This window comes from Oncorhynchus keta, chromosome 17 (assembly GCF_023373465.1).
Source record: "Oncorhynchus keta strain PuntledgeMale-10-30-2019 chromosome 17, Oket_V2, whole genome shotgun sequence".
NCBI lineage: Eukaryota > Metazoa > Chordata > Actinopteri > Salmoniformes > Salmonidae > Oncorhynchus > Oncorhynchus keta.
In genome coordinates, this window is record NC_068437.1 from 17,374,199 (window position 1) to 17,400,352 (window position 26,154).

Sequence of the window (26,154 nt, forward strand, 5' to 3'; positions counted from 1 at the left end):
TGTGTGTGTGTGTGTGTGTGTGTGTGTGTGTGTGTGTGTGTGTGTGTGTTTGGCCGTGTGTGTGTGGAGGTGCGTGCGTGGATAATGTTTGTGCGTGTGACTGTGCATGGGCGTATAGGTGTGTATTTGTGTGTGAGAACAATAGTCACAGAGGTGGGCCATTGCAGATTCACCCACCTGCAGCTCGACATTAACCACAGCGGTGGGCAATCAGCAGCGCGGGAGGTGGGTGTCTTTGCCACCTGCTGTTTGGAAGTGTGCGGCTGTTTTTGTGTATCAAATGGTGCCGTGTGATCATATCCCTCCATTTAACAAAGAAACCAGCTTCCTGCACATATTGCATTTCCTCTAAAAACAGCAGAGAAGGAACATGGTGGATTTCTGCCCTGCTCTGTCGACTGCCATTGTTTGATTTCAAACTACGGCTCTGCGATCTAGTTCTTGGCCATATTCTACTCAGCCCTGGGAGTTTCTCTGTAAAGTGTATCCGATCGACGTTTACGATCTCATTCATCCTGATACGAAGCATCCTTCTTCAATGTGAGAAACTGGAACGCGGACGGGCATCGTTGAGGATGCTTTTCAGATTGACCTGCTTCTAGATGTCCTTTGACATGCATTAGATTCAGGGGTTTCCCTCCCTCCCTCCCGACCCCAACCTCATGACTGAGGACCCTCTGGGCCGACCCATGTCATCATAACACCTGCTTGTTCGCTGTGCCACAATGCAGTACCTCTAAACTCACCGTTATGCTGCTCTCAAATGTGATGCCTTATGTCAGTGGATCCCAATTGCGATCCTCGAGTACCCCTAACTGTACACGTTGTTACTGTGGCCCTGGACAAGCATACCTGATTCAACTTGTCAACTAACCATCAAGCCCTCAAGGAGTTGAATCTGGTGAGTTCATCCGGGGCAACAACAACATCCTGTGCTGTTGGAGGTACTGGAGGACCGGAGTTGGGAACCGCTGCTTTAGGTGATATGATGCCGTCACAGCATTTCAACCGATGAAACCGGTGTGTATCACCACTTACCCCCTCTCCCTCTCTCCCTCTCTCTTCTCACATCCAGAGATGGCGAGCTGGGTCCAGGCCGCTCCTCTCCTCCCCCTGCTCCTCCTGTTCTGCCTGTCTGCAGCCGGGAGCCCGCTGCAGGAGGAGGCGGTCCTGGACTTCCCCTCCAAAACGGCCATCAACAACGTGGTGCAGGACCCTCGGAGCGGCCGCGTCTACCTGGGCGCCGTCAACACCATCTACCAGCTGGACACAGCGCTGCGCGAGGAGGCCCGCGTCGAGACGGGCCCCAGGGAGGACGCCCGCACCTGCACCCCGCCCGTCTCGGCCTGCCAGGACACCAAGCCCAGCCCTAACGTCAACAAGCTGCTGCTGGTGCACCCGGCCAACGGCTCGCTCATCGTCTGTGGCTCCCGCTACCGGGGTATCTGTTCCCTCCTCAACCTGACCAACGTGGAGCAGCAGCTGTACTACAGCGACTCGAAGGGCGAGAGGACCTACGTGGCTAGTATCGAGGACGGGGTGGCCGTGGTGGGCGTCATGTCTACGTACGTTAAGGACGGCAACGCCTTCAATGTGTTCCTGGTGGGGAAGGGCTACGGCAGCCTGGACAGCTCCAAGCTCATCAGCACCCGCATCCTCCAGGACTACCGCGACTGGGTGGTGTTTGAGAGCATCGTCGAGGCGTCCACCGTGCAGGCCACGCCCTTCGTGCCCAAGTACCTGCACGACTTCCGCCACGCCTTCAAAGAGGAGGGCTTTGTCTACTTCCTGTTCTCCAGGACCATGGGAAGCACCGATAACAAGAACTTCACCTTCGTGTCTCGACTGTGTGAGGACGACCCTCACTACTACTCTTACACAGAGCTGCAGCTCAACTGTGGCCCGGGGAACAGGTACAACAAGGTGCAGGCAGCCTATGTGGCGTCCCCAGGTAAAGAGCTGGCCCGGGGGATGACGGAGTCGGGCCAGTATGGTCAAGTACTCCCCTGGCACAAGGTGTTGTTCATGGTGGCCAGTCCCTACGATGACAGCGCTGACTCGGCCCTGTGCATGTACCCTCTAAAGGCCATCAACGAGAGGCTGGTGGACCTCATCAGCGCCTGCTACAGCGACTCGGGCAAGATCGCCGGCACCCCAGCCGTGGACATCCCCTACTCCTCCAAGACAGACGAGTTCTGCACCTCCCGCATTGATGTAAGTAGCGCAGCCTTTGCCATCCACATCAAACGGCGCGTCAGAAGAGGAGAAAGAGAGTCAGTGATTTGAAACCATTTTTTTCTTCTCTCCCTTTAATCAATAATGCAAAGATATGACACGTTCGGGTTGGATTTCAGGCCTTTGTGTTCAGGGGTAGGGGGGTATTTTGGTCTGAAGGGATCCTGCAGGCTGTATCACTCATCTCTTTCCCTTGATAGATGGCTTTAAAAAGCCTATCTGCATTTGAAATAATAACAACGTGGACACCCCACCTCTGTTTTAATAAAAGGCCTGGGGAAATGTAACCATTCTCAGGTTCATGCACAGAGCTGTGGTTGTCAGGTCTGACCGGCCACCATGTAAAAACAAAAACGAGATTTCCATTTGCAATGTTTTGAAACATTGGAGTTAAACAAGCTTATATGTTGGGTTCCGATGGGGTACGACAGTTGAACTAAGCTCACGAGGCATTTATAAGTTATATTCTTCAAGAATCAATGGATACATCATTCATTTATAATTTATACGTCCCAAAAAATATGTGGCAACCGCAGATTGCCACGCTAAGGGACCTAGTATATCTCCTATCTCCCCCCTGCAGAAAGACACGCTGAACAACTTTAAGTGTGGGGCGGACTTCCTTCCAGCTCCGCTGGCCAGTAAGCCAGAGTTTGCCCTGCAGGCAGAGGTGGTCATCACCAGGATGAGCATACTGACCGCTGTGGCCGTCGCCGTGGAGAACGACCACACTATCGCTTTCCTGGGGAACAGCCTGGGAGAGGTGTACAAGGTAAGGAGAGGATGCAACGGAACAGGACGTGTGGTGTGGAAGAGGGGCGTTCGGGGAGGTGTACAAAATGTGGTGGGGGAGATGTAGGGGAGCCATACAAGGTAAAGGGGCTACGGGCGGATGCTATGATAGAGGGGGTTGCTGGTGGACAGATTATTTTGTTGTTTGTGCTGTGCCCCATTGAATGAGCCCAGCGTGTGTTGAGAAGGAGCCTCGTGTGGGTTCATTGTTGACTGTTGTTTGTCTGTTTCTGCCTGGCAGGTGCATCTGACCACCAACCCAGAGGTGTACAGCAGAGGACCAGGGGACACCACGGGGGAACGAGTCAACAAAAACCTATTTTTCGATGCCGGCCACAGCCACCTGTATATCACCACCGAGAAAAAGGTACAGTGCTCCATTACCGTTCTGTATAGTCCTCCATTACCGTTCTGTACAGTCATTCTTTACTGTTCTATACAGTCCTCCATTACCGTTCTGTACAGTCCTCCATTACCATTCTGTACAGTCCTCCATTACCATTCTGTACAGTCCTCCATTACCATTCTGTACAGTCCTCCATTACCGTTCTGTACAGTGCTCCATTACCGTTCTATACAGTCCTCCATTACCGTTCTATACAGTGCTCCATTACCGTTCTGTACAGACCTCCATTACCATTCTATACAGTCCTCCATTACCGTTCTGTACAGTGCTCCATTACGGTTCTATACAGTCCTCCATTACTGTTCTATACAGTCCTCCATTACTGTTCTGTACAGTCCTCCATTACCGTTCTGTACAGTCCTCCAATACCGTTCTGTACAGTCCTCCATTACCGTTCTATACAGTCCTCCATTACCGTTCTGTACAGTCATCCATTACCGTTCTGTACAGTCCTCCATTACCATTATGTACAGTGCTCCATTACCGTTCTATACAGTCTTCCATTACCATTCTGTACAGTCCTCCATTACCATTCTGTACAGTCCTCCATTACCGTTCTGTACAGTCCTCCATTACCGTTCTGTACAGTCCTCCATTACCGTTCTGTACAGTGCTCCATTACCGCTCTGTACAGTGCTCCATTACCGTTCTGTACAGTCCTCCATTACCGTTCTGTACAGTGCTCCATTACCGTTCTGTACAGTGATCCATTACCGTTCTGTACAGTGCTCCATTACCGTTCTATACTGTCCTCCATTACCGTTCTGTACAGTCCTCCATTACCGTTCTATACCGTCCTCCATTACCGTTCTGTACAGTGCTCCATTACCGTTCTATACCATCCTCCATTACCGTTCTGTACAGTGCTCCATTACCGTTCTATACAGTCCTCCATTACCGTTCTGTACAGTGCTCCATTACCGTTCTGTACAGTCCTCCAGGAAGTTCTGTACCGACTCCATTACCATTCTGTACAGTCCTCCTTTACCGTTCTGTACAGTGCTCCATTACCGTTCTGTACAGTCCTCCAGGAAGTTCTGTACCGACCTCCATTACCATTCTGTACAGTCCTCCATTACCATTCTGTACAGTCCTCCATTACCGTTCTGTACAGTCCTCCATTACCGTTCTGTACAGTCCTCCATTACCGTTCTGTACAGTGCTCCATTACCGTTCTGTACAGTCCTCCAGGAAGTTCTGTACCGACTCCATTACCATTCTGTACAGTCCTCCTTTACCGTTCTGTACAGTGCTCCATTACCGTTCTGTACAGTCCTCCAGGAAGTTCTGTACCGACCTCCATTACCATTCTGTACAGTCCTCCATTACCATTCTGTACAGTCCTCCATTACCGTTCTGTACAGTCCTCCATTACCGTTCTGTACAGTCCTCCATTACCGTTCTGTACAGTGCTCCATTACCGTTCTGTACAGTCCTCCAGGAAGTTCTGTACCGACTCCATTACCATTCTGTACAGTCCTCCTTTACCGTTCTGTACAGTGCTCCATTACCGTTCTGTACAGTCCTCCAGGAAGTTCTGTACCGACCTCCATTACCATTCTGTACAGTCCTCCATTACCATTCTGTACAGTCCTCCATTACCGTTCTGTACAGTCCTCCATTACCGTTCTGTACCGACCTCCATTACCGTTCTGTACAGTGCTCCATTACCGTTCTATACAGTCCTCCATTACCGTTCTGTACAGTGCTCCATTACCATTCTGTACAGGTCTCCATTACCGTTCTATACAGTCCTCCATTACCATTCTGTACAGTGCTCCATTACCGTTCTATACAGTCCTCCATTACCATTCTGTACAGTGCTCCATTACCGTTCTATACAGTCCTCCATTACCATTCTGTACAGTCCTCCATTACCGTTCTATACAGTCCTCCATTACCATTCTGTACAGTCCTCCAGGAAGTTCTGTACAGTGCTCCATTACCGTTCTGTACAGTCCTCCAGGAAGTTCTGTACCGACCTCCCGACAGTTCCACCGTTTGTCAGTGTTATTGTTATTGCTGTAGAGAGAAAGGGACAGCCCCTGTGTGTTTATCCCAGTTAGAGGCATTCATGCTGTTAGTGTTCGTGTTGTTGACAGTGTGATACTATAGATCTCCAAGGTGCCAGTTTTAAAGTGAATTTCAACGTCACAGACATTTCAGTGTCCCGACAGACCCCCAGTCCTGACATGTTTGCGTCTCTTGTTTGTGTCTGTGTACTACTGCTATAGATCACCAAGGTGCCAGTGCAGGCGTGCCATCTGAAAAACAGACCCCCAGTCCTGACATGTTTGCGTCTCTTGTTTGTGTCTGTGTACTACTGCTATAGATCACCAAGGTGCCAGTGCAGGCGTGCCATCTGAAAACAGACTGCCAGTCCTGTGTCTCCACACGAGACCCCTACTGTGGCTGGTGTGTTCTGGAGGGCAGGTAAGAAAAACGCAGCAAAGCCGCACACTCTGTGTGCTCCTAATCATGTCCTGCAGAGATCCAGGTCAGCGTATCTCTCTCCCATGTCCCTCTAAACAGCCCTTGCCTCCATCTGTGGAGTTGCTCTAGTGTTTTATGGTTGACAGTCCCAGAACTTTGCCCCCCCAATTGTGTTTCTGCGCTACTTCCCGATGTATGTGGCCCCGAGAGCAGTCCGTCTTTTCGTTAGGGCCATACACTGAATAAGTGACTCTGTCCATCGGTACGGTAGCTAATAACACTCAGACGAGAGGGGTCAGAGGTCACTGTAAGACAGGAAGTCACGTGTGACCAGCTGGACGGAGAGCAGTGGCTGATGGGCGTTGGTGTTTTTCCAGGTGTACCAGGAGGTCCTCCTGCCGGCGAGCGGAGGAGAAGAACGGCTGGCTGTGGAGCCCCAAGCAGCAGTGTGTGAAGATCGTGTCCTTCCACCCACCCAACCTCAGCTGCAGAAAGACCCAGCAGGTAGTGTACCGTGCTGGGCCTTGCTCTGGCAGGCCTGCCTAGATAAGTAATAAGAAATGTTTCCATTTGGAATCAGTGACCCTCTACTCTGAAACAATCTGCACTCTATTGATCCGGCTCGGAAAACTGAAAGTTGTTTATTAAAACGGAGAAATGTGCTGGAGCTCAAAGCACCTCCTCTGACTTTGCTCTCTACCCTCTCTCTGTTTCTCTCTACCCTCTCTCTGTTTCTCTACCCTCTCTGTTTCTCTCTACCCTCTCTCTGTTTCTCTCTACCCTCTCTCTGTTTCTCTCAACCCTCTCTCTGTTTCTCTACCCTCTCTGTTTCTCTCTACCCTCTCTCTGTTTCTCTACTCTCTCTGTTTCTCTACCCTCTCTCTGTTTCTCTACCCTCTCTGTTTCTCTCTACCCTCTCTGTTTCTCTCTACCCTCTCTCTGTTTCTCTACCCTCTCTGTTTCTCTACCCTCTCTGTTTCTCTACCCTATCTGTTTATCTACCCTCTCTGTTTCTCTCTACCCTCTCTGTTTCTCTATACCCTCTCTGTTTCTCTACCCTCTCTGTTTCTCTCTACCCTCTCTGTTTCTCTACCCTCTCTGTTTCTCTACCCTCTCTCTGTTTCTCTACTCTCTGTTTCTCTACCCTCTCTGTTTCTCTCTACCCTCTCTGTTTATCTCTACCCTCTCTGTTTCTGTTTCTCTACCCTCTCTCTGTTCTCTACCCTCTCTCTGTTTCTCTACCCTCTCTCTGTTTCTCTACCCTCTCTGTTTCTCTACCCTCTCTCTGTTTCTCTACCCTCTCTGTTTCTCTCTACCCTCTCTGTTTCTCTACCCTCTCTCTGTTTCTCTACCCTCCTCTGTTTCTCTACCCTCTCCCTGTTTCTCTCTACCCTCTCTGTTTCTCTCTACCCTCTCTCTGTTTATCTACCCTCTCTCTGTTCTCTACCCTCTCTCTGTTTCTCAACCCTCTCTCTGTTTCTCTACCCTCTCTGTTTCTCTACCCTCTCTCTGTTTCTCTACCCTCTCTGTTTCTCTCTACCCTCTCTGTTTCTCTCTACCCTCTCTGTTTCTCTCCTCCTCTCTCTCTACCCTCTCTCTCTCTCTCTACCCTCTCTCTGTTTCTCTCTCATTTTCTCTCTCTCTCTACCCTCTCTTTCTTTCTCTCTCTCTCTCTCTCTCTCTCTCTCTCTCTCTCTCTCTCTCTCTCTCTCTCTACGCTCTCTCTTGCTCTCTCTCTCTCTCTCCTTTCCCTCTCTCTGTTTATCTCTTTATCTCTCTCTCTCTCTCTCTCTCTCTCTCTCTCTCTCTCTCTCTCTCTCTCTCTCTCTCTCTCTCTCTCTCTCTCTCTCTCTCTCTCTCTCTCTCTCTCTACCCTCTCTATCTACCCTCTATCTCTTTCTACCCTCTCTGTTTCTCTCTCTCTCTCTACCCTCTCTCTCTCTCTCCTTTCTCTCTCTCTGTTTATCTCTATCTCCGTTCTCTCTCTGTTTATCTCTCTCTCTCTCTCCCCTCTCTCTTGCTCTCTCTCTCCGTTCTCTCTCTCTGTTTCCCTCCCTCTCGGGTTTCCTTCCTTTCTCTCTCTCCCCTCTCTTTCTCTGTTTCTCTCTCTCTTTCTCTGTTTTCATTCCTCTGTTTTCATGATGGCTCCTTGCTGTCCCCAGTCCACCTGACTGTGCTGCTGCTCCAGTTTCAACTGTTCTGCCTTATTATTATTCGACCATGCTGGTCATTTATGAACATTTGAACATCTTGGTCATGTTCTGTTATAATCTCTACCCGGCACAGCCAGAAGAGGACTGGCCACCCCACATAGCCCGGTTCCTCTCTAGGTTTCTTCCTAGGTTTTGGCCTTTCTAGGGAGTTTTTCCTAGCCACCGTGCTTTTACACCTGCATTGTTTGCTGTTTGGGGTTTTAGGCTGGGTTTCTGTACAGCACTTTGAGATATCAGCTGATGTACGAAGGGCTATATAAATACATTTGATTTGATTTGATTTTGATTTGCTCTCTCTCTTTCTCTCTCTCTCTCCCTCTCCTTTCTCTCTCTCTGTTTCTCTCCCTCTTGGTTTTCCTTCCTTTCTCTCTCTCCCCTCTCTTTCTCTCTGTTTATCTCTCTCTCTCTTTCTCTCTGTTTATCTCTCTCTCTGTTTCTCTCTCTCTTTCTCTGTTTTCATTCCTTGCTCTCTCTCTCTCTCTCTCTCTCTCTCTCTCTCTCTCTCTCTCTCTCTCTCTCTCTCTCTCTCTCTCCTTTCTCTCTCTCTGTTTCTCTCCCTCTCGGTTTGCCTTCCTTTCTCTCTCTCCCCTTTCTCTCTCTCTGTCTCTCTCCCTCTCGGTTTTCCTTCCTTTCTCTCTCTCCCCTTTCTCTCTCTCTGTTTCTCTCCCTCTCGGTTTTCCTTCATTTCTCTCTCTCTCCTTTCTCTCTCTCTGTTTCTCTCCCTCTCGGTTTGCCTTCCTTTCTCTCTCTCTCTCCTTGCTCTCTCTCTCTGTTTTTCTCTCTCCCTCTCGGTTTTCCTTCCTTTCTCTCTCTCCCGTGTCTCTCTCTCTCAGGTGGAGATCAACGTGCCCTCCCTCCCCTCCGTCGGGCAGGCAGACCGTCTGCACTGTGTGTTCCCCTCCTATATGAGTGAGGCTACCATGGCCTCTGGCCAGGTCACCTGTGCCCTGCCCAACCCTGTCTCTTTACCATCCACACCTGAACACCAGGGTAGGACCACACTCACTGTAGTACGGGTCAGGAGTTTTTCCTGACCTGGAAAAATCAGGGCCCTGGGTATACACTCAGAAACAAAAAGGTGCTATCTATAACCTAAAAGGGTTCTTTGTCTGTCCCCATAGGATAATCCCTTGAAGAACCCTTTTTGGTTCTAGGCAGAACCCTTTTGAGTTTCATCAAGAACCCTTTAAAAAGAGGAACCATTTTATCTAAGAGTGTTGGCTGTAACTACCTATGGACCAGAGTATTTCCTTGTCAGGTCATGTAGTCAGGAAATACTCCTGGCCCTATATAGCTATATCTCACTGAGCTCTGTATGTTATGTGGATTTCACAGCAACCTGTATCTTCACCAATCACAAGGACACTCTGCTCCTCTCTGTTCCTCTCTGCTCCTGTCTGTGCCTCTCTTTCCTCTCTGCTCCTGTCTGCTCCTCTCTGTTCCTCTCTGCTCCTGTCTGTTCCTCTCTGCTCCTCTCTGTTCCTCTCTGCTCCTGTCTGTGCCTCTCTTTCCTCTCTGCTCCTGTCTGCTCCTCTCTGTTCCTCTCTGCTCCTGTCTGTTCCTCTCTGCTCCTGTCTGTTCCTCTCTGCTCCTTTCTGTTCCTCTCTGTTCCTCTCTGCTCCTCTCTGTTCCTCTCTGTTCCTCTCTGCTCCTGTCTGCTCCTCTCTGCTCCTGTCTGTTCCTCTCTGCTCCTCTCTGTTCCTCTCTGTTCCTCTCTGCTCCTCTCTGTTCCTCTCTGCTCCTCTCTGTACCTCTCTGCTCCTGTCTGCTCCTCTCTGCTCCTGTCTGTTCCTCTCTGTTCCTCTCTGCTCCTGTCTGTTCCTGTCTGTTCCTCTCTGCGCCTGTCTGTTCCTCTCTGCCCCTCTCTGTGCCTCTCTGTTCCTCTCTGCTCCTGTCTGTTCCTCTCTGTTCCTCTCTGCTCCTGTCTGTGCCTCTCTGTTCCTCTCTGCTCCTGTCTGTTCCTCTCTGCTCCTCTCTGTTCCTCTGCTCCTGTCTGTTCCTCTCTGCTCCTGTCGGTTCCTCTCTGCTCCTCTCTGCTCCTGTCTGTTCCTCTCTGCTCTTCTCTGCTCCTCTCTACTCCTGTCTGTGCCTCTCTGCCCCTCTCTGCGCCTGTCTGTTCCTCTCTGCTCCTGTCTGTTCCTCTCTGCTTCTGTCTGTTCCTCTCTGCCCCTCTCTGTGCCTCTCTGCTCCTCCCTGCTCCTGTCTGGTCCTCTCTGCTCCTGTCTGTTCCTCTCTGCTCCTGTCTGTTCCTCTCTGCTCCTGTCTGTTCCTCTCTGCTCCTCTCTGTTCCTCTCTGCTCCTGTCTGTTCCTCTCTGCTCCTGTCTGTTCCTCTCTGCTCCTGTCTGTTCCTCTCTGCTCCTGTCTGTTCCTCTCTGCTCCTCTCTGTTCCTCTCTGCTCCTCTTTGTGCCTCTCTGCGCCCGTAGATTTCGTGGCGGTCCCCATTAAGATCTTTGTGAACGAGTCGGTGGAGCTTGCCACCAGGGAGTTCAAGTTCTACAACTGTTCAGCCACTGTGAGGAAAGCAGAAAACACACCGTGAGTTAACTCTCTGTACTCCACTCTCTCTTCCCCACTCTCTCTACCTTACTCTCTGTACTGCACTCTCTCTACCCCACTCTCTGTACTGCACTCTCTCTTCCCTACTCTCTCTACTCCACTCTCTCTTCCCCACTCTCTCTACCTTACTCTCTGTACTGCAATCTCTCTACCCCACTCTCTGTACTGCACTCTCTCTACTCCACTCTCTCTACCCCACTCGCTGTACTGCACTCTCTCTACCCCACTCTCTCTAACCCAGTCTCTGTACTGCACTCTCTCTACTCCACTCTCTCTACCCCACTCTCTGGACCCCACTCTCTCTACTCCACTCTCTCTACCCCACTCTCTGTACTGCACTCTCTCTACCCCACTCTCTCGACTCCACTCTCTCTACCCAACTCTCTGTACTGCACAATCTCTACTCCACTCCCTCTACCCCACTCTCTCTACTCCACTCTCTCTACTCCACTCTCTCTACTCCACGCTCTCTACCTCACTCTCTGTACTCCACTCTCTCTATTCCACTCTCTCTATTCCACTCTCTCTATTCCACTCTCTCTACTCCACTCTCTCTACTCCACTCTCTCTACCTCACTCTCTCTACTCCACTCTCTCTATTCCACTCTCTCTATTCCACTCTCTCTACTCCACTCTCTCTACCTCACTCTCTGTACTCCACTCTCTCTATTCCACTCTCTCTATTCCACTCTCTCTACTGCACTCTCTCTATTCCACTCTCTCTACTCCACTCTCTCTACCTCACTCTCTGTACTCCACTCTCTCTATTCCACTCTCTCTACTCCACTCTCTCTACCCCACTCTCTCTACCTCACTCTCTCTACTCCACTCTCTCTACCCCACTCTCTCTACTCCACTCTCTCTACCCCACTCTCTCTACTCCACTCTCTCTACTGCACTCTCTCTACTGCACTCTCTCTACTCCACTCTCTCTACTCCACTCTCTCTACTCCACGCTCTCTACCTCACTCTCTGTACTCCACTCTCTCTATTCCACTCTCTCTATTCCACTCTCTCTATTCCACTCTCTCTACTCCACTCTCTCTACTCCACTCTCTCTACCTCACTCTCTCTACTCCACTCTCTCTATTCCACTCTCTCTATTCCACTCTCTCTACTCCACTCTCTCTACCTCACTCTCTGTACTCCACTCTCTCTATTCCACTCTCTCTACTCCACTCTCTCTACCCCACTCTCTCTACCTCACTCTCTCTACTCCACTCTCTCTACCCCACTCTCTCTACTCCACTCTCTCTACCCCACTCTCTCTACCTCACTCTCTCTACTCCACTCTCTCTACTGCACTCTCTCTACTGCACTCTCTCTACCCCACTCTCTCTACCTCACTCTCTCTACTCCACTCTCTCTACTGCACTCTCTCTACTGCACTCTCTCTACCCCACTCTCTCTACCTCACTCTCTCTACTCCACTCTCTCTACCTCACTCTCTCTACTCCACTCTCTCTACTGCACTCTCTCTACTGCACTCTCTCTACCCCACTCTCTCTACCTCACTCTCTGGGCTCATTGTGCTGACAACTTTGATGGAAAGGAATAGCAGCATGTGAACAAGGTGAAGGGTTCTGCTCCTGTGGGTAAACTGTGATTCATGATACTGGGATTGAATGCATCTCCTGCATTCTGACCCTTTTTTTATTACCAACCTGCAGGAAATGACTTCAGTTTCCCTTTTCATTAATCAAGAAATACAAGTCCATCTCCAACATATGTGTTTTCTTCCGTGGCTGCTTCCTGTGTTGTCTTTTCACCCGGAGGAAAAGCACGTGATAAATGAGCTTTGTTTATTGGAAGGTGGAGCGACATGTTTACCATCAACAACATGGGTAAAGCTACAGGAATACTTTCACAGTTTTTTAAATTGAGTGCGCCTCCCGGCTGTGGGCGTGTGTCCTAGGTGTATGTCGTGTGTGGCCAGTCCATGGGGCTGCCAGTGGAACACACAGGACCACACCTGCCAGGACGTGGATGGTACTCTGTCAGGCCCTCAGATCATCAAACACAGACAGGTAGGTGCTCCGTTAAACGGGTTCAAATGCAGTACGGTTCGTTAGAGCCTTTGCATGGCATGTCAATGTGCAAGTCAACAGATCCGTCAGAGAGCTGACAAGTGATCCGTCTGGATGAGAGTTTGTCTGCTGAAGTTCAAAAATACAATTGCTCTGACATGTTCATTTCTGAAATTGGCATTTCATTTTCGTCTCTGTTTAGGGAGCGAGGTGTCCCCAGTTTGAAAACCCTGACCCTGTGCTCATTCCTGTTGGGTTCAAAACCACCATCAGCTTCGAGGGCATCAATCTGGATGTGTACCAAGTAAATGACATGTTTTAAATATTTGATATCGCTGTTATACTAGGTTTACATTTAGACACTCCTAGAATGGAAGTTCAGAAGAACAGCGGGCACTAGTTAGTGGTGAATCCGACGATAGTCACGTTGAGTTGAACCCTTTTGTTCCTGAGCACGTACACAACTAACCCTCTCCTCCTCTGCAGGACCGGACATTCACCATTGGCACGGAGCTGATGAGGAGCTTGAAGGAGGACGTCAGGTCTGAAGACGGGCCCTTCTACAGTTTCAGCGGTTTTAATGTGCGTCAGTACTGCTTACTGACCCACACCTGTCAATAGTAGCTTTCACATCACTCTGTCTTGAAGGGGTGAAGGGTTCATTCGGTGTTGCTTGGTCAGGATGTTGTATTGTATGGTCACTTTACCTGGTTTGTGTCAGTCAGTTTGATATTATAGCACCCCCCCCCCCCATGGACAAAAACCCCACTGTTTTTGTTTTTTATATCCTCAAACTGCGTTTTCTGTGATTGGAAAACGTCTTTGAAACGGTACAGATACTTATTCCCACATCTTCTGCTGTTTCTGAATGGTTGCCGAAGTGTATAAGTCACGAAGAGAACTTTTCTCTGGCATATTTTGGAGATGTGTCATTAATCACTGGATTAATAGGTCGTTTGTGTTCCCGTCTCTAGTTTTCCTTCGACAAGTCACAGGAAACCAACGTTCTGTTCTACGTGAAGGACAAGGAGACGGGCAGGAAGATAGACAGCACGCTGAATGGTAAGTGGTACATGCAAATATGCAACCGTGTTGAATGAAGCATGTGTGTTTGGTGAGTCTGCCAGATCAGAGGCAGTAGATGACCAGGGATGTTCTCTGTTTAGTGAGTCTGCCAGATCAGAGGCAGTAGATGACCAGGGATGTTCTCTGTTTAGTGAGTCTGCCAGATCAGAGGCAGTAGATGACCAGGGATGTTCTCTGTTTAGTGAGTCTGCCAGATCAGAGGCAGTAGATGACCAGGGATGTTCTCTGTTTAGTGAGTCTGCCAGATCAGAGGCAGTAGATGACCAGGGATGTTCTCTGTTTAGTGAGTCTGCCAGATCAGAGGCAGTAGATGACCAGGGATGTTCTCTGTTTAGTGAGTCTGCCAGATCAGAGGCAGTAGATGACCAGGGATGTTCTCTGTTTAGTGAGTCTGCCAGATCAGAGGCAGTAGATGACCAGGGATGTTCTCTGTTTAGTGAGTCTGCCAGATCAGAGGCAGTAGATGACCAGGGATGTTCTCTGTTTAGTGAGTCTGCCAGATCAGAGGCAGTAGAGATGACCAGGGATGTTCTCTGTTTAGTGAGTCTGCCAGATCAGAGGCAGTAGATGACCAGGGATGTTCTCTGTTTAGTGAGTCTGCCAGATCAGAGGCAGTAGATGACCAGGGATGTTCTCTGTTTAGTGAGCCTGCCAGATCAGAGGCAGTAGATGACCAGGGATGTTCCCGGGAATGTTTACCCTGGCGTGAGTCTGCTCTAGATCAGAGGCAATCAGTAGATGACCAGGGATGTTCTCTGTTTAGTGAGTCTGCCAGATCAGAGGCAGTAGATGACCAGGGATGTTCTCTGTTTAGTGAGTCTGCCAGATCAGAGGTAGTAGATGACCAGGGATGTTCTCTGTTTAGTGAGTCTGCCAGATCAGAGGCAGTAGATGACAAAGGGATGTTCTCTGTTTAGTGAGTCTGCCAGATCAGAGGCAGTAGATGACATGGGATGTTCTCTGTTTAGTGAGTCTGCCAGATCAGAGGCAGTAGATGACCAGGGATGTTCTCTGTTTAGTGAGTCTGCCAGATCAGAGGCAGTAGATGACCAGGGATGTTCTCTGTTTAGTGAGTCTGCCAGATCAGAGGTAGTAGATGACCAGGGATGTTCTCTGTTTAGTGAGTCTGCCAGATCAGAGGCAGTAGATGACCAGGGATGTTCTCTGTTTAGTGAGTCTGCCAGATCAGAGGCAGTAGATGACCAGGGATGTTCTCTGTTTAGTGAGTCTGCCAGATCAGAGGCAGTAGATGACCAGGGATGTTCTCTGTTTAGTGAGTCTGCCAGATCAGAGGTAGTAGATGACCAGGGATGTTCTCTGTTTAGTGAGTCTGCCAGATCAGAGGCAGTAGATGACCAGGGATGTTCTCTGTTTAGTGAGTCTGCCAGATCAGAGGCAGTAGATGACATGGGATGTTCTCTGTCTTGTGAGTCTGCCAGATCAGAGGCAGTAGATGACCAGGGATGTTCTCTGTTTAGTGAGTCTGCCAGATCAGAGGTAGTAGATGACCAGGGATGTTCTCTGTTTTGTGAGTCTGCCAGATCAGAGGCAGTAGATGACCAGGGATGTTCTCTGTTTAGTGAGTCTGCCAGATCAGAGGCAGTAGAGATGACCAGGGATGTTCTCTGTTTAGTGAGTCTGCCAGATCAGAGGCAGTAGATGACCAGGGATGTTCTCTGTTTAGTGAGTCTGCCAGATCAGAGGCAGTAGAGATGACCAGGGATGTTCTCTGTTTAGTGAGTCTGCCAGATCAGAGGTAGTAGATGACCAGGGATGTTCTCTGTTTAGTAAGTCTGCCAGATCAGAGGCAGTAGATGACCAGGGATGTTCTCTGTTTAGTGAGTCTGCCAGATCAGAGGCAGTAGATGACCAGGGATGTATTGCTAAGCATTTAATATGTAACTAGTACTTTTGGGTGTCAGGGAAAATGTATGCAGTAAAAAGTACATAATTTTCTTTGGGAACGTAGTGAAGTAAAAGTAGAAGCTGTCAAAAATATAAACACTAAAGTAAAGGACAGATGCCCCCCAAAAACAAATTTGTACTTAAAAACTGTACACCACTGCTGTTTACAACATCCCAAAGGGATGAACAACAATAAAACGACAATAGGGCCTTATTTGGCAAAGTGATACATTAATACATTCACACATTTACCGACATACTCTTTGCCATCGTCTAAGTGAATTAGTCCAAAACCATCGTTGTACTACTGATGGCCCAGTGTCATTTAAATGAAATGACAGAATAGTCCCTAGTATTCTACGGCTCTCCTCTTCCTTCACAGTGACCCTATATAACTGCTCACTGGGCCGGGAGGATTGCAGCCTGTGTAAGAACGCTGCTCCTAAGTACAGTTGCGTGTGGTGCGCCAAGAGAAAGTTGTGCGTCTATGAGAAGCTGTGTATTGACCAGGCCACAGAAGACCCGCAAGACACCGAGTGCCCTGACCCACAGATCACTGACGTGAGTAACACACCTGTCTTTCAACCTGCAACAAAATCGACTATTGATTATCACCGACTGACTAGACATTTTGATGTTCACTTCGATGATTGGTCTTATTTCATCCCCCAGTAGCTACTGACAATGAGGTCTGTTCAATGGCTGTCGAATGCCCACACGCGAAAGGGGCGCCTCTGATCAATTGTCAATTCTAAAGGCTGGGCTACAGTCCCAAACACAGTCTTTCACAGACTGCGAGGTCGCATTCTGCACGAGTTTGTGTCTTATTTCAAGGTGCTACTCTGCAAACGACTGTGTACACTTTCATCCAAAAGCGGCCGGGTACTGCATAGTAACCTCTAAGCCTGCCATCTTAAACCTGTTCCCCAATCCCCCAGATCATCCCTCGCTACGGACCCGTGAAGGGGGGCATCTCTGTCACCATCAAGGGCTCCAACCTGGGCATCCACAAGGATGACATCAAGGCCGTCAGTGTGGTGGGGGTCCCCTGCATACACCAGGAGGACCGATACGCCGTCTCCACCAGGTAAATACACCAAATGGCCCCCTATTCCCTTTATAGTGCACTGCTTTAGACCAGCGCTCCACGGGACACATCCGCAGCCTCTGAGTGTGTGTAGATGGGCGACAGAAGGGGTTGTACTGTGGCGCGTTGTGTGTTCTGTCGTATACTGTGGGCTACCCAAATGTACACGAGCCCTCAAATGTCTTCATTCCTCCCGGGTCTCTAGTGTGGTGTGCGAGATCGGCCCCTTGGACCCGCTGAGCACCAACTGGGGGCCGGTGGAGGTGGAGCTGGAGGGAGGGAAGAGAGGAACGTCCTCCGTTTTCTTCACATACCGGGTAGCTAACCTACCGCTTGTCTTCACTTCTATCACAGTCCTTCTGGATGGGAGGGCGGACTCATGAAGTGTCTACCCGATTTGGTTATGTTATCGCCATTGTTTTATTTTCAATTTCCCAGCTATGCAGACGCTGTATTAAAGAGCCCCTTTATCAGTACGCATGAAGGGCATGACATTTAAGTGTAATAATGTTCTGTGAATAAGCTACTCTGGTACTGCCACATTACACTTGCAGGTAATGCCCAGAACGATAAGACGAAATTGAGTTTTGTATATTATAGTTGTGTGTATTATTTTAGAATGTGCGATACGCCGCTTCCATTTCCTCTGGTGCCTTAACAGGGTACGCTGGAGCAATTTGACTGTCTTTCTTCATATCTCACACGGCTAAAGCTTCCCCACAGGGGACCGCTGCGCCTAACTGTTTACTCAGCAAATTGAAGGAAATGCGTGTGGGGTTGGGTGGGTGTGTGTGTGTGTGCGTTTTGAAAGCCTTGTGGGGGAAGAAATGAGACATGAATAGGATGACAGGGCGTGTTTTCTTACATGATCCTCCAGGACCCCATAGCCAGCTCGGTTCACCCCGACAAGGGCTCCAAGGCCGGGGGCATGGTCATCACCATCTCTGGCTCCAACCTGGACACAGCCACCAGGGAAGACGTCAGCGTCACCGTCGGCGGGGTGGTGTGCACTGTGTAAGTACTGCTGCATCCTGGGAAAGGAACTAGTATTAGGCAAGGTTGCGGTGGTCTGGTAACTGGTCACCTGCAGATTAATTCACTTCAGCCAACCCTTTGGCATGACAACGTGCAAAATAACAGGTGCTTTAAGCATAAGTGCGTACAGATCTAGCAAGCAGGGTTGATGTATTGAAAAAGACCTTCATTTCAAATTTGGCCATGATTTTCTTTAACAAGAAAGCCCAGTAATTACCTAGCTGTCATGGTTCTGCCATGTTAGTCTCCTGTGCACCGTGACCCCTGTTGACCCCTAGTTCTGAGTGGTCTGTGTCCCTGGCTGACTATGTCCCTGGCTGACTATGTCCCTGGCTGTGTCCTTGTCTGCAGGGAGACTTTCGGTGCGAACATCACCTGCAGGATGGGAGAGTACCGGGCAGACAAGGTCCCCTCTGACCTGCTCATGGTCACGGTAAAGTATGGAAAGAGCACCACCACGGCCGTCCCCACAGCCTTCCAGTTCTGGGAGAACCCCACTATCCTGGACCACCACCCCAAGGGAAGCTTTGTGTGGTGAGTATCAGACCTCTAGAGACAAGAAGCTATTATAGAGGCGTCCACTTTGTCTCACATCAACTAGCAAGACAACTCCATCTGCACTGAGACGTGATGCGTTAGAATGACGCCACCTGTCGTAAGACAATGAAAGCTTCCCTAGTGTAGTTTAATGGCATTCCATTTCCAACACACCTGGCTCCCTCTCCTGACAACAGTTTGTAGCATCAATGTCAAATCAAATCAACGTCAAGTCAGAATTTGTCCCATCCACCGATGGTCCTTCCACCACATATGGACGGTTAAATGTGTAGACATTACCATGAAATGCTTACTTACAAGCCCTTAACCAACAATGCAGTTCAAGAAATAGAGTTAAGAAAATATTGACTAAGTTAACTGAAGTAAAACATTTTTTTTTTAAATAACAAGTAACATGAGAAAATGACATAACAATAACAATAATGAGGCGCTATACAGGGGGTACAGATTAGTTGAGGTCATTTGTAAAGTGACGATGTGTAGATAATATCAGCGAGTAGCAGCAGTGTAAAAACAATATAAATAGTCTGGGTGGCAATTTCATTCATTGTTCAGTAGTCTTATAGCTTGGGGGTAGAAGCTGTTAAGGAGCCTTTCGGTTCTAGACTTGGTACCGCTTGCCGTGCGGTAACAGAGAGAACAGTCTATGACTTGGGTGACTGGAGTCTTTGACAATATTTTGGGCTTTCCTCTGACACCACCTGGTATAGAGGTCTGGGATGTCAGGAAGTTTGGCCCCAGTGATGTACCCTCTGTAACAACTTACGATCAGATGCTGAGCAGTTGCCATACCAGGCAGTGATGCAACCAGTTAGGATGCTCTCAATGGTGCAGCTGTAGAACTTTCTGAGGATCAGGGGACCCATGCCAAATCTTTTCAGTCTCCTGAGGGGGAAAAGGTGTTGTCATGCCCTCTTCACAACTGTCTTGGTGTGTTTGGACCATGCTAGTTTGTTGTGGACACCAAGGAACTTGAAACTCTCGACCCGCTCCACTTCAGCCTCGTCGATGTTAATGGGGGTCTGTTTGGGCCTCCTTTTCCTATAGGCAATGATCATCTGTTTTGTTATTCTTACATTGAGGGAGAGGTTGTTGTCCTGGCACTAAACTGCCAATTCTTTGACCTCCTCCCTATAGGCTGTCTCATCATTGTTGGTGATCAGGTACAGGGACTATGATGGTCTGTTTGAAACATGTAGGTATTACTGACTCGATCAGGGAGAGTTTGAAAATGTCAGTGAAGACACTTGCCAGTTGGTCCGTGCATGCTTTGAGTTCACATCCTGGTAATTTGTCTGGCCCCACACCTTTTGAATGTTGACCTATTTAAAGGTCTTGCTCACATCGGCTACGGAGAGCGTGATCACACAGCCGCCAGGAACAGCTGGTGCTCTCATGCATGCTTCAGTGTTGCTTGCCTCGAAGCAAGCATAAAAGGCATTTAGTTCGTCTGGTAGGCTCGCGTCACTGGGCAGCTCGCGGCTGGGTTTCCCTTTATAATATTTTTCAAGCCCTGTAACATCCGACAAGAGTCTGAGCCAGTGTAGTAGGATTCAATCTTAGTCCTGTATTAACGCTTTGCTTGTTTGCCACAGCAGGATTTCTTATATGTGTCCGTTTTAGTGTCCCGCTCCTTGAAAGAGGTAGCTATAGCCTTTAGCTCGGTGCGGATGTTGCCTATAATCCATGGCTTCTGGTTGCAATGGTACGGTCACTGTGGAGACGACATCGTCGATGCACTTAATGATGAGTGCTGATGAAGAGAGAGTTGATTAAGCCGGTGACTGAGGTGGTATGCCATTGGATGAATCCCGGAACATATTCCAGTCTGTGCTAGCAAAACAGTCCTGTAGCTTAGCATCTGCGTCATCTGACCACTTCCGTATTGACCGAGTCACTGGTACTTCCTGCTTTAGTTTTTGCTTGTAAGCAGGAATCAGGAGGATAGAATTATGGTCAGATTTGCCAAATGGAGGTCAAGGGAGAGCTTTGTACTCGTCACTGTGTCTGGGGTAAAGGTGGTCTCAAGTTTTTCTCCTCTGGTTACACAGGAATACTGGTAGAAATTAGATAAAACGGATTTAATGTGATATATCTTCTGTTTGATGAAATGTGAATGTGATCCCCTCCGTGGGTTAAAACCATTCATTTACGCCCCTTTGTTTCCGGTGATGTTGTTTCAGTGGTGGAAGGACCATCGTGGTGACAGGATCCGGGTTTGACCTCATCCAGAACGCCATTATGAGGGTCCAGGCCTCAGCAGACGAGTGGTCCGGCATGACTCCTACTGAGGTATGGATTCATCTCTCTCTTTCTCTCTCGTTCTCTTTCTCTGCCTCTCTGTTTCACTATCTCTCTACCGCTGGCAGTGTATCAGGTTATACGTCAATCAAACCTCAGTCACTCCAGCTCAGCCCTAAATCTAAAATCCTAAACCACCCCTCTGTCGCAACCACATATGGACGGTTAAATTACTCCCCATAAACTAACTTTCAGTGATCAGGAAGACAGACGCCATAGGCCTGCATTACTGCCTCATTATAGACCATAATTCCTTAAACCTGGAAGATTGCATCAAAAAAAGCTCTGATTCCTCCAGAAATAATCAAGCGAGTTTGACTTAATGTCACACAGTCCACCCAGAGCTGCTGTAGGGGCTTTTCAGACGCAGACTCCTGCCCCTGATGCCTTGGGCGGGATAAGCAGCAATTTTATGCATTTCATTTAGAGGCTATATTGAATAGAGGAATTAAGGTTCCAGCTGATGATGTGGTTAAGCAGCTTTGATCTGTTCTGCTCCTCTCTCTCTCTCCCTGGGTGGCAGGGACTTGGGGCTGGGGTCTTAGGGGAAGCCCTACAAACTGGTGGCTGGTAAAGTTGACTTATTAAAGACCTCGTGTGGTTGAAATCACAATCTTTCCATGGTAATATTCGGTATATTCTGGCCGTTCTGAACTGTATACAACTGCCCTTCATGTTGCTGGACCCCAGGAAGAGTAGCTGCTGCCTTGGCAGATCCTGAATCAATACAAATTCGAGCTCAACATTTAATGTAGGCCCATAGTGGTTCTAAAATGTATGTGTCTTGGAATGAGCATAGTGTGATGGTTAGACTATAGCCATTATGTTGTTTTTCACCTCTGTATATGTACAGGAACAGTATGGAATTCAGGGCGGTCTCACCCTAAACAAAATAAGCAGATGGCATCTTTTTAATTCTGTGGGTCTCACCTCTCCTCCTCTCCTGCTCCTCTCATCGTCCCCCAGTACCTCCAGGAGGCACTGAATAAGAACGACACGGTTCTCCGGTTCCTGTCCCCTGCCATCAATAGGTCCTCTGAGACCCAGGTGTTCAGGACCTTCATCCAGCTGGACAACTGGGTGAGGGAGCTCAAGCCCTTCGACTACCACCCCAACCCTGCCTTCAACCCCCTCACCAAGAAGATCATCACTGAGACCTCCATCATCATCGTCACTGTGAGTATGTTGCACTCGAAATGAGGAAATTTAAAACTGTGTTTTGATTTAGGCCAGGAGTTTTTTTCCTGGCCCATGTGAGCTGACCTAGTATACAGTGCATTCAGAAAGTATTCAGACCCCTCTTTTTCCACATTTTTTAACGTTACACTACCCCATAATGACACAATACCCCACAATGACACAATACCCCACAATGACACAACACCCCACAATGACACAATACCCCACAATGACACAATACCCCATAATGAAACAATACCCCATAATGACACACTACCCCATAATGACACAATACCCCACAATGACACAATACCCCACAATGACACAATACCCCACAATGACACAATACCCCACAATGACACACTACCCCATAATGACACAATACCCCACAATGACACAATACCCCACAATGACACAATACCCCACAATGACACAATACCCCATAATGACACAATACCCCACAATGACACAATACCCCACAATGACACACTACCCCATAATGACACAATACCCCACAATGACACAACACCCCACAATGACACAATACCCCATAATGACTCAATACCCCACAATGACACAATACCCCATAATGACAAAGTAAAAACGGGTACCTTATTCACATACGTATTCAGACCCTTTGCTGTAAGACTCGAAATTGAGCTCAGGTGCATCCTGTTTCCATTGATCATCCTTGAGATGTTTCTACAAGTTGATTAGAGTCCATCTGTGGTAAATTCAATTGATTGGACATGATTTGGAAAGGCACACACCTGTCTATATAAGGTGACACAGTTGACAGTGCATGTCAGAGCAAAAACCAAGCCATGAAATAGAAAGAATTGTCCGTAGAGCTCTGAGACAGGATTGTGTCGAGGCATAGATCTGGGGAAGGGTACCAAAAAATGTCTGCAGCATTGAAGGTCCCTGAGAACACAGTGGCCTCCATCATTCTTAAATGGAAAAGTTTGTAACCACCAAGATTCTTCCTAGATCTAGCCATCTGGTCAAACTAAGCAGTCGGGGGAGAATGGCCTTGGTCAAGGAGGTGACCAAGAACCCAATGGACACTGACAGAGCTCCAGAGTTCCTCTGTGGAGATGGGAGAACCTTCCAAAACGACAACCATCTCTGCAGCACTCCACCAATCAGGCCTTTATGGTAGAGTGGCCAGACGGAAGCCACTCCTCATTTAAAGGCACATGACAGCCCGCTTGGAGTTTGACAAAAGGCACCTAAAGGACTGTTTTTCATCGAATGATTAAAGTTTCTAATTGCGTGATTAACTGAATCAAGCAATTATTAACTCATTAACCTTGGGCACCATGGGAAAACTACTCTTTATTGAGTTTCTATTTCCCAAATTAACTCAAAAGAATATCAGAATATCGATTTTACAACAGCCGCTAATTAACCAGTTACCTCTACAATCTCGTTCTGAACGTCTCACCAATGAGTTCGTACCACAACAATCTTAGTTGAATATTTGTTTACTATAAAGCTAAAATTATGATAAAAGATACACATAGACAAAACACATTATAGGCAATTGATTAGAACTTAGTATAACCGGCCAACACACTATGGCGCGTGTTACCCACAATGGGGATTTCAAAAGAGAGAGAAAAAAGAAAGTACACAAGAGAAATATACATTTGGGTGAATTTGTCAGCTATGCTTATTCTAACCCTAGCCTAAACTGCCGCTCTTATGGGTCAGAATATAATGATGTAATTACGTGGGGACGATCTCCGAGGATTCTGTGAGTGGACCGTTCAGCTGTTCGATGACGCACTACTCCTGCGCACCTCCCTGATCGTCCTCCCGATGTCAGTGTCCTTTTGGGCTTAGGAGTCTGTTCCCTCACCCTTTGCTCTGGAAGGGGTCTTCTGAGGCCAGACAGCTCTGTAGCTCAGAGCTCACAGCATAGGAATGAAACCCTTTAGATACCACGATTTGATGGGAGATGGAGGCTAGGTGGTTCGATATGAATTCACCCGCTTAGACACAGCTACTCATCCGTAGCTTGGGTAGAAAAGGATTTCTTTGTCTTCAAACTTGCGTTGTGTTCTGTGTTCGTTTACTTTTTAGACCTTGCTGCAGCTTGGATCACGTAGTCTCCTCTGTGAATTCTTTACTCATAGGTTTTATACCCTTGGGTCAGAAGTGGGCGTAACCGCCTTTAGGGCAATTCTCTGGGCGTACCACGTTAATGAAGCAAGGTCTAGATTTTATTCAAATCCAATTTTAGACAACTAACTTAACATTTCATCTTCTCCAAAACATTCTCTTTGATTTGGATATTTTCCATACAACGTACAATGTATAAACATCAAACATATACTAGGAAAACTCTTCACATTACAATGTTTTCGTAATAACGTCGTCTATTAACTTTTAATAACAAAACAAAAATGACATACATTTTCATATTCCATCTATCGTCATGACCACCATTGTGGCTGACGGAAACCATTGTTCCAAAGTCCCTTTATTGTATGTTTAATGTTCTGAGGCTGGTTCTCCATAGTAACAGGACAAAGGAATTTGTCTGTGGCCTGAGATTTACCAGGGGCGAAAGGGGTCATAAAATCCCCCACATCTTCAGACCCCTAGATCTCTCCTCCTCTGTTGGGGTTGAGAGATAATCTGTAGGGTTGTGGTCTCCTGTAACCTGGCCTGGTCAGGACAGTCATGACAGCTGTAACGTTACAAAATGCACTGGAAGGTACAACTAGGTTACAACTACATGTTTTCCAGTTCAGGTTACATGATTTGGGAAAAAGTCCTGTTTGCAGTTATTAATCTTGTTCTACACAATAATTCCATTCTCTACGGTTTCCATGGTAGGGCCGAGGCTTCTCCAAGGCCATGACAGCCAAGGAGGCCCAGGCGTTTGTGGGGGACATCCCCTACTTTGTCAACACCCTACAAGATGACAAGCTGTTCCTGGACCCCCCATCCAGCCAGCCCCGGGCCCTCTCCAAACGTCACCGCAGACGCAGAGACACCAGCTCCGACCCATTGGACCTGCTTGTGAGAATACACACACACACACACTGGACGACACAGGTACATTGATCTGTCTTAGCTATCTTTTCATTTATCTGCAGTTTCCTGAAGATGGGTAATTAAATTCTGCCTGCCAAAATAGATTCAGAGTCATTTGGTGTCAGGGAAACGTAATGTTAAAAGTTGTCAATATTTTATTGAAGACATTCTCCTATCTACAGTGTTGATGATAACTCTCCTGCTGTGACCTGTGTGTTTCAGATTAAGTTTGGGAATGGAGAGTGGGTGGTGGGCTCTGTGCACTACGAGAGGAAGAACGAGGTATCTCTCTTAATCATCCCTGCAGTCATCGTCCCCATGCTACTCATCATCCTCATTTCTGTCTACTGCTACAGGTAAGCTACACAACCAGCATACCGGACAGTACACCATACACCACAGCATACCGGACAGTACACCATACACCACAGCATACCGGACAGTACACCATACACCACAGCATACCGGACAGTACACCATACACCACAGCATACCGGACAGTACACCATACACCACAGCATACCGGACAGTACACCATACACCACAGCATACCGGACAGTACACCATACACCACAGCATACCGGACAGTACCCCATACACCACAGCATACCGGACAGTACACCATACACCACAGCATACCGGACAGTACACCATGCACCACAGCATACCGGACAGTACACCATACACCACAGCATACCGGACAGTACACCATACACCACAGCATACCGGACAGTACACCATACATCACAGCATACCGGACAGTACACCATACACCACAGCATACCGGACAGTACACCATACACCACAGCATACCGGACAGTACACCATACACCACAGCATACCGGACAGTACACCATACACCACAGCATACCGGACAGTACACCATACATCACAGCATACCGGACAGTACACCATACACCACAGCATACAGGACAGTACCCCATACACCACAGCATACCGGACAGTACACCATACACCACAGCATACCGGACAGTACACCATACACCACAGCATACCGGACAGTACACCATACACCACAGCATACCGGACAGTACACCATACACCACAGCATACCGGACAGTACACCATACATCACAGCATACCGGACAGTACACCATACACCACAGCATACCGGACAGTACACCATACACCACAGCATACCGGACAGTACACCATACACCACAGCATACCGGACAGTACACCATACACCACAGCATATCGGACAGTACACCATACATCACAGCATACCGGACAGTACACCATACACCACAGCATACCGGACAGTACACCA

General features: G+C 48.2%; 1 protein-coding gene across 1 annotated transcript in view; it reads left to right on the forward strand.

Moving 5' to 3' along the window:
- The window catches only part of plxnb2b (plexin b2b), a 200,667-nt gene that overhangs the window by 146,525 nt on the left and 27,988 nt on the right, over positions 1 to 26,154 (forward strand). Inside the window, exons 3-22 of the mRNA XM_052465629.1 lie at positions 1,076 to 2,214; positions 2,819 to 3,007; positions 3,269 to 3,394; positions 5,766 to 5,866; positions 6,244 to 6,370; positions 8,913 to 9,069; positions 10,505 to 10,616; positions 12,553 to 12,664; positions 12,867 to 12,968; positions 13,151 to 13,246; positions 13,639 to 13,726; positions 16,038 to 16,216; positions 16,594 to 16,742; positions 16,948 to 17,059; positions 17,620 to 17,756; positions 18,129 to 18,311; positions 20,519 to 20,627; positions 21,603 to 21,812; positions 24,663 to 24,848; positions 25,086 to 25,219. Of these exons, the coding sequence (XP_052321589.1) occupies positions 1,078 to 2,214; positions 2,819 to 3,007; positions 3,269 to 3,394; positions 5,766 to 5,866; positions 6,244 to 6,370; positions 8,913 to 9,069; positions 10,505 to 10,616; positions 12,553 to 12,664; positions 12,867 to 12,968; positions 13,151 to 13,246; positions 13,639 to 13,726; positions 16,038 to 16,216; positions 16,594 to 16,742; positions 16,948 to 17,059; positions 17,620 to 17,756; positions 18,129 to 18,311; positions 20,519 to 20,627; positions 21,603 to 21,812; positions 24,663 to 24,848; positions 25,086 to 25,219 (3,746 nt within the window). The 5' untranslated portion in view covers positions 1,076 to 1,077. The remainder of the gene's footprint in view (positions 1 to 1,075; positions 2,215 to 2,818; positions 3,008 to 3,268; positions 3,395 to 5,765; positions 5,867 to 6,243; positions 6,371 to 8,912; positions 9,070 to 10,504; positions 10,617 to 12,552; positions 12,665 to 12,866; positions 12,969 to 13,150; positions 13,247 to 13,638; positions 13,727 to 16,037; positions 16,217 to 16,593; positions 16,743 to 16,947; positions 17,060 to 17,619; positions 17,757 to 18,128; positions 18,312 to 20,518; positions 20,628 to 21,602; positions 21,813 to 24,662; positions 24,849 to 25,085; positions 25,220 to 26,154) is intronic.